At 36.3% G+C, this 9,036-nt stretch overlaps 1 protein-coding gene across 1 annotated transcript; it reads left to right on the top strand.

The window, feature by feature from the left end:
- Nucleotides 1-4,429: 4,429 nt before the first annotated feature.
- Nucleotides 4,430-6,277, top strand: LOC128743446 (uncharacterized). Its single transcript, XM_053840024.1, has 3 exons — nucleotides 4,430-4,548; nucleotides 4,607-4,908; nucleotides 4,968-6,277. The coding sequence occupies exons 2-3, from the start codon at nucleotides 4,632-4,634 to the stop codon at nucleotides 6,254-6,256; spliced, it is 1,566 nt and encodes a 521-aa protein (XP_053695999.1). The 5' UTR covers nucleotides 4,430-4,548; nucleotides 4,607-4,631; the 3' UTR covers nucleotides 6,257-6,277.
- Nucleotides 6,278-9,036: the final 2,759 nt, after the last annotated feature.

The raw sequence follows: 9,036 nt of genomic DNA, 5'->3' as shown, positions 1-9,036 counted from the left end.
TTTTTGAACGCTAATTTTCTTTTCATCCGGATGATTGAATCCCAAAACTGCACCTGTTTGCACCGATTTTTTCAGAAATTTAAAGAAATTTAAAGCAAGCCTAGTTTACAATCACATTACTTGGCAGCCATATTCGAAATTTCTGGTTGTCAAAGTTTGACAATGAGATTCCCCTTTTGATGAATCTCAGGCGCACACACATATGCATATATAATGTAAATACATTATCTGAATATGTATGATGTTTACCACGCGCACTACAGTGACACTGGCATTCTATATATATTGATTATACTGGCGTTTCCGGTTTTCGCATACAAATGGTACGGATTACAAATAATAAACCCATTACTGTGTTACCTGACTCATAACGAACCCCTATTTCCAAAATTCTAAAATCTCATGCTTTTATTTTTGGAGTAAACATGTAATTTCTCATGTTATATAGTTGATACACAGAGAACAGACTACCAGGTAATCGACAAAAAGTGTGTAAAAGGTTTTTATGTAATCTACGAGTAATCCTTCAATAGAGCACCCCTCGAGCAGTAAGTGGCAAACTAAATCTTGATGTCGCTGCCATCGCTGCTATGTAACTCCAGCACAAAGAAATTTTGATAAAGGAACATGGATATTTTTTGATGCGTTTGGCAAACTATTTCTGGAGGGCGCCACCGACAGATTTTACACACAAAAAATCGATTTCCCACGCGAAAAGGCGTGCGCAATGGCGGCTAGTGGGTACAAACTTCGGAAAATATTAGCATGCCTTTGGTAACTTTATTCGCGTCAAGTTGGCATTGATTGTTTGTTGTTGTAGAACTATCAAGCGTACGTGTGGGGAGTTGCCAAAAGCAAATAAGCATTTTCAAAAAGTCTGCGATATGCGTCTGTGAATATGCGAAAAATCTCGCGTAACTTTTCAAAAGGACGTAAGTAACATTAAGAGATTCTCTTTGGTCTTCCTCTCTTCCGATTATGACATAATCATAAACATAAATGCATTTCAACAAAAGTTTTCTTGACAATTAGGTAGGTAGTGACACAGAGAACAGACATCCATTCAGGAACAAATTTTTCGGTAATTCTTGGATAAAATTTCAAATTAAAATCACCTAATATGCTAGCGTCACCACCACTATAATTTCCCAACTAAATGATTCTTTTGATTTGCACACTGACAACCTTTGGCTCCTCTGGCGCTAGTATATATGGACTCTAAGCGTTATGCTAGCGCCTAAAGCTAGCTGTTGTGAGTTTAGTGTAGAATTTTATGCGCCATTAGCGACATCATTGCTATAGCACAGACAAACAGACATAACTCTTGTAAGAAAAATCATCAAAAATTATCGTACCTCACATTTAGCATGAACACTAGCACCATCTATGATCGACATTCCCAAATATCAAATAGCAACATGGGTATCCCTCGAAGTAGCAAGTATTTTTTATGGGGAATTCCACTTCTTTCGTCAAAAAGCGCCACTTTGACCAAAACGGAGACATTCCCAACTAAGCCTAAATTTGAAATGACGGTTTAATCGGTACGATGAATGGAAAACGAGTGTTATGTCTGTTTGTCTGTGACTATAGTTTCCCAACTTATTTGATATAAGTTTTATCCAAGTGGGGACCTTCCGCTTGGATGTCTGTTCTCTATGGTAGTGACACCAGCAACCGATTTATGCAAGGCATATGTTTTAAAGTGCATTTGCATCGCCGTGGCAACCGAAAGAGAAGAGGCACAAAGAGAATTTCTCATTGTTACACTCAAAATATTTTGCACTTAACAAAATTTACTATTAATTTCCATATGAAATTCCATATGATTATCATGAGCCGCATATAAACATAAACCTCCAAGAAATACACATAAAAAATATACGCCTATGAATAGTAGTGCAATTAAAAATATAAAAATTATACGCATATGAATTTCGCTTGGACATAAATGATAACTGTTTGGCACATAAAAATCATTTACTGGGCACATTGCAAAAATCTATATGTGGGGCACATAGAAACTATACGAAAAGTTTTCTCAGTGTACTTAGGTCCTTTTGAAAAGTTACGCGAGAAATGTTCTGTTTCGGCATAATCTCACATGATCACGTACACTCTAAATAAATTTCACGTCGAAATTACGGGAAAAGTTATGTGAATATTTTCCATCCAACTATTTTCGTGAATTTTACGTAGTTTACATTAGTATGCGTGCATTTACGTGGAAATCAGATAGATGTTATTGTGTTTTCCAATGATGTTCACCTGAAAGTCACGTAATTCCCTGTAGAGAAATTTACGTGATTTTTCACGTGGAAAGGACGTGTGGATTACGTTGCGTGTATTTCGCTGTTTGGATCACTATGCACCCCCCTGTTCGACAGACGTCTTTTGTGAATGACGCCTGTGCTATGGAAACAAGGGGTTTCAAACAGCAATGATTACTATGCTCAGGCGTTCATCTTAATCTCGCGGGATGTGTAAAAGCTCTACCGCCATTTTGAAAGTATGTGGTAATGCTCCCGTTACGTGGCGCTCGTATCACCAAGAGGAAGAGCTTTGGTTACCAATGCACATGTTACATTTTAACCGAGGCATTACAAAGTTGCTAAGGTAACTAACATGTTGTTTACCTAATCAAACAAATCTGAAACGAAAGTAAACAAAATTTTTCACAAACGGTAATTAATGAATTATTCAGCTTAAACCATTTCTGTAAAGTTTCTCTCAGAATAAAAAATGTCTCCGTCAAGCGTAACAAATTGCTGTTTTCCGTTCTAGCTCGCGGGCACAAAAGGCTGATTTAGGTTCCAAAATGCTGACGAATCTAAACAATGGTTTTTTTTATCGAAGATATTTAAACGCATTGTTTTGTTGTATCGTTTTATACCTAACTCAAGACTCTGACTCGAGATTTTCCAGAAGGCACCCCAAACTACCGGTGCAGGCGTGGTGGGGTCAGGTGGTATTAATTGAAAGAATGATGACCACGAATTGAAAAGGATGACCACGAGGACGACCAAAAATGGAATAACTCTAATCACGATTATTTGCATTTTTAAAATTGTGAATGAAGATTACAATGCTCACGTACTTGGAACCGCTATGCTACCGTCAAATGATACTGTTTTCCCTATATAGTATCTACTCTTGATTTAGATGAGCTCCGCCTTCAATATTTTGTTCAGTTATGAGCAGCAAGTGAAATATTCGGTGGAATTGCGGCAGTTATCCGTCTTTGGCATGCAATTACCAGGCACTGAATAATTCCACAGAGAAGAGACTACCAGGTAATTGACAAAAAGTGTGTAAAAGGTTTTTATGTAATCTACGAGTAATCCTTCAATAGAGCACCCCTCGAGCAGTAAGTGGCAAACTAAATCTTGATGTCGCTGCCATCGCTGCTATGTAACTCCAGCACAAAGGAATATTGATAAAGGTGCATGGATATTTTTTGATGCGTTTGGCAAACTATTTCTGGAGGGCGCTGCCGACAGATTTTACACACAAAAAATCGGTTACTTCCTTCGAGCCTGTTAATCTGTTCTCTGTGATAATTCTTCAAATGTGTTTCTTATTGTCACTCGTCATGTTTATTAAAAATATTCAACACCACGCCGTTGCTAAGTAGCTGCTTTAGAGTTGCCAGTAATCCGAAAGTGTAGAGCGTAGCAAGAATATAAATTGAATTTGGCAACATGGACGTAGCACAACTGGTGCACCCTGAGAGAGATGTCGCTAGGTTTTGTTCAAAAGCTTACACAGCATTTGAAAGATATTTTATATGAACATAAATGTCTGTTCTCTGTGAAATTACTTTTGGTTATTTTACTGATTACCTCTGATTACCAGTAATCAATCTCTAGTGATTACTATGAATTAATCATGATTACCAATGGTTACTTAAAAGTATCATTGATTTCTATACTAATTACCATTGATTACCTAACTCCGAAATGATTACAAAAGTAATTTCTGATTACTACGCACTTATACGCCTTTCGGGAAACCCCTTGTATGGAAAGCTCGAAAGCTCTTCGCTGAAATGTCAATGTCAACATCGACTGACAGCATGCTGTCCTGCATCAAGGAAGAGAAAAATCTGGCATCTCTGATTACAAGCGTTAGCAAAAGTAAGGAATCGTTTTTTTGTTTTTACGGTTTTTACCAAGGTGAGTTAAAATAGGTGATCTAGTTTTCACAGTTTGTAGAACAGAAGTGCGCGGAACGATTGGTTAGCAACCATCGACGTTGTTTAAACATTCAACAGTTTCCGCTTTGAAAATTTCGGTGATCGTCAAGGGTAACCCAGCGGGGGTGAAAAACGAATTTGGAAGTCAGAAAACCTCTCTTGACTAACCTTGGTTTTTACTATACTTGTTTACCGGCGACGCGTTCTTTTGTTTTGGGCCGAGTTGAGTTTTGTTTGGCGAATGAACATAATATTAACATTTAATTCGCGGAGGTGTGTGTCCTGTTCTGTAGTGCTTACTTGAAAACTGTTGAAAATAGAAGTTATTCAATTACTTTGTTCATCAAATTTGGGTAATGTCGTAAACGATAGAGTGCTCTAATGTGTGCTAATTATTTTTCTTGTAAACAGTACCTAATTAATACATGAAACATAAATGGCAGAGATAAAGTCGTGTGTAGCGGTTGGGTGCGGTGCCAACTCCGAAGTATGCCCTTATCTGTTCTTTTTAAAAGTTCCGCAAAACCCGGAACGCAGGGTTGACTGGTGCGATGCAATGGGTGTCCCAGCTCGGAAAGGTCGGCTCTATTGCTGCACACGTCATTTTGATATACCCAACGACTTCGATGGTGATGCATCCGCAGACAAAACCAGTGGAATTCGTTTGAAATTGAAGGGAGATGTTCTACCGCACAAAGGAATTTCATATCAGCGTAAGCCTATTATTTTACTAGAGTAATACGTTCAGTTAACCCATATATTTCCATTTTAGTTGAAATTAAAAACATTTACGCCATCTTCGACCAAATGAAAAAGACTGGAAAGGTAGAGAAAACATTTAAACACTTGTTACCTGCTATTGAACAAGATCTCGGTATAAAAGTGCCACTAAATATAAAACCATCGATGTTGGATAGAGCATACACTTTGCTAATAGACAACGTTTATGAATACTTTAAAAGTGATCGTGTCATATCACGATACCAATTAGTTCAGCATTTAAAAAGCTCTAGTGACAAAATTACTGAAATAGTAAATGAAAAAGTTGTAAGAGGAACACATGTAGGAAGTATACATTGGCGAACAATTCAGCCATTTCTTCAATACGAAGCGCACGGAAGCTTAGATTTACCCATTGATCATGAACAACTAGAGCTGCTGTTTTTCGAATCTGAGACAAATCAACTAAAGGCTTACTCACGTCCAAAAAATAATAATGTACGCGTTCCTAATGACAACTCGGATTTCAAACATCTGTTTTTCACTCCAGGAATACGAGTAAATCTAAATTTACCATTTTTAGAAATGGTACGACAAGTCATATCTAACTGTGAACGATTCGTTGTCACCCCTAAAGGAGCCAGTCCGAAAAATTCTGGCCTCAAACCAAATGGAAGAGAAACTTTTCAAAAAGTTGATAACCCTTATAGACTTAAATCTTCTAAGGTGGGACAAAACATTACGCTGGAATATTTGGACATTCTGATCAATTTAATAGAGTCGTATGACTTCATGATGAATCAAAATCAGCGATCGACTCTAATATTTTTACTGCAGCAAATTCGAAATGAACTATCGGATTATGAAATGAAAGAACTACAAGTCACATATGGTTGCTACTTATCGAAGTACAAATATTACCGATTAATAAATAACGATATCAAACCGGATAGTCGAGATGGTGAACAATACTTATACGTAAAAGAAGTAATAAATCCAGAACTCAATTTTCAATTTTTGAAAGCTATCGATATCGATATGAAAGATTTCAGTAAAATTGAGGAATATTTTGTTCCCATTCTTGGATATGCTGATGAAAATCCAAACTATTCCGAAGGGAGTCAATATTTGCAATTTTCTGAACAGCTGAAAAAAGCAATCACTTTTTCCTGTGACGAATGCAATACTACCTTTGATTCTGCTTTGGCATGGGTCACAATACAGGAACACAGATTTTGCGGTTGGAAAAAATGGAAATGTGCGAATTGTCAACTGGAGTTCCAGGAACGTGAGATTGCGGCCTGCAAATGGAACCATACCTGTGTCGAAAACTCACAATAAATGTAATGGTACTATTTTAAAAACACTTTAATTTGAAAATATAACGATTTTACTACTAAAATATATCTAACTTTTTGTAATTTTGGATTTGCTAGAACCCTAATCAATATGCATATAGAAAAATGAGTATTAATATTATGTATGATTGCCATGGGTACACAGAAAATATGTGTTTGACATTAGAATAATTCATCTGCAGCATGCTGCCGAGTATAAACGCTCGAATGACAAGCCTTCATCATGAAATAAATTGGAATAGCCAAAACCAAGTAGATAATTATAGGTTTTACAAGTGCCCCATACGTAACTTTTTCAAATTTAGTTTGACTGAGGTCATATACCTAAGTAAATTCGGAGCACAAAAAGCGGGCGGAACAGGCGAAACCACTGATAACACCTTACCCGAGACCAACCAGTAGAGAGATTAGTAAATTTTATTCTGTAAAAAGAATAAGAGACGTGTTTGTGAGTTATTCAGTTAGCCCAAATCATAAATTTCTTATTCGCATTTTTTTTTTGTTTTTCAAAAAAGGATCACGAGCAACGTTGCAAATCGAGCGAAAAGCAAACGATGCCCACCCGCACGCGAGTGAGTGTGAGAAGCATAGCGTCCAACGCTTACTCCACTGACGCAAGCATATGGCAAACAACCGCTCGTCCGCGTGTGTTAAAAAATTACACCACACGAGTACGGGCTTCGTAACACTACTCACGAGTCCGTGCATATTAATGTCTAATCTAATCTAATCTGGTCATGACGCTGAATCCTGGATATTATATAAGGTTCTTTGATAACATACTGGAAAAGCGCAGTCTCAGATTGTTTTTAATTGCAAAAAAGGAACACGATGGCACAGACACTGCCCGCTAACATTATCGAAACGTAGACTACGAAAGATCAAAAGCAAACTGGTATAACTTACGAAATGGCAAAACTAATCTGTTCGCCCTAAAGCAATGTAAATTCGGGTAACAAAACTTGGTGTTGGCTGTACCTAATGATGACAATTAGGTAATTTGAGCGGTTTAATGCAATTTATTAAATGAATCGTTTGTTTGAGAAACCCCACAAGTCCACTCGACACTATTCTTGGAAAACAACAAAAAGCTGATTTTCTCAAAATTTTTAACCAATCCTTATATTTTTTGGTATGAGGTTCTATAATAGTACCTAAAATACATTATGTAGACTTATCTTTTGATCAAAATAATGATTCTAGCTAAAATTACAAGGCTTTAAAGTTGATGGATATTTGGGGTTTCTCAAACAAACGAGAAATTGACAGTGCACTTCAGTAGTTTTAAGCCATTTTTATTCAAACTTGTGACCTTTCCATGTTCATAGTATGTAATTTGCTACCATATATCACCGGGGGTGTTAGTTTAGTAAGTACCGCTAAAAAGAAGAAGAAGGGAGGGACGCTAAATATTATTTATTAAAAATTTTGATGCAGAATACTACAAGTTTTAGAAAAAGTTTTGTACTTTTTTAATCGAAATTTTTATCATGGTTTGCATTTACCTATTGAAAAATAAAAGGTAAATGGAATAACGGCGAGTTTTGAATTGCATAAATGGACCAGAGTAACACGAATTCACATCGCACAGAATACCTTGATACTTTGCTAGTTGTAGTTAAAGATATTATAACCAGAAAATAAGCATTTTAAATCTTGGATAACAACTGTACTATGATTATGGAGCAGAATCTGAGAATAAGGGTCTGTTCTCAAATTACGTTATACCAAAAGGAAATGGAGATACGTGAACAGCACCTTAAATACTTCGAACGGATAAACTATTGATTTTACAGTGACTCGGGAGTGCTCGACGGATTACTCACATTAGGAAAAGCAATGAGCTAACAAAAAAGATAAATAGAAAATTAAACCTTTTATTTATATATTGTGCTATTATTAACATTGTATAGTAATTAGTGGGTTACTGCTTTTGTGAGAAACGCATAGATAGTTTAGTCTGTCGATTTCCGGGACGAGATTGCTACAGTTTTTACTGTATCTAGATTACAAGAATGGTTTATTTACGATATCTTGTCGACCAACTAATCCAAGCTTATCTGCATTTGCAATCAGCTCTCACTTTTTCACCTAAAACATTCTTTTCTTTTTGATTTCATACGCCGTTCTTTTACTTTTAATAACTTTTGCCTTGTATTCTGTAGTCCGCCGAACACTATGTTTCTTCTTTTTGACTGTATCCGACTCATAATTTTTCGATTTCGAAGACATTTTTATGCGATTGAATTGTGTTGCAAGAACTGCTTACAACATTGCACGTAAATATTGAATGATAATTTTGTACTTATCGCAGCGCCGCTCTAGGTGATTATCGGAAACATGGATATTTGGGGTTTCTCAAACAAACGGATATTTGCAACCCCAATTAAAAGGGGTTCGTGGAACTAACTTTGTCTGGAATTTTGAGGGTAGGTGTAGATATCCTCAAGGATTCGAAAACTGTTAAAAAGTCAATTTTAATAAAAATGGCGTTTGTGGGGTTTCTCAAAAAAACGATTCAAATATTCTTGCGGTTTTGTGTTGTATTATAGGTACCGTGCAAGCACCATATTCAAAACAGTACATAATTCTGAACAGTTTCATTATTCATAAATATTGACAAAATTCTAGTTATTCAAACAAATTAATCACTACATCTGATGATTTCATATTACTAAAATGGTTTAAATAGCTAGAGTTTTGTCAATATTTAAGATAAATTTGCAGCTGTTCAGAATTAGGCACTGTTTTGAATATGGTGCC

This window comes from Sabethes cyaneus, chromosome 3 (assembly GCF_943734655.1).
Source record: "Sabethes cyaneus chromosome 3, idSabCyanKW18_F2, whole genome shotgun sequence".
Lineage (NCBI taxonomy): Eukaryota > Metazoa > Arthropoda > Insecta > Diptera > Culicidae > Sabethes > Sabethes cyaneus.
This window is presented reverse-complemented; position numbering and strand designations above follow the sequence as displayed.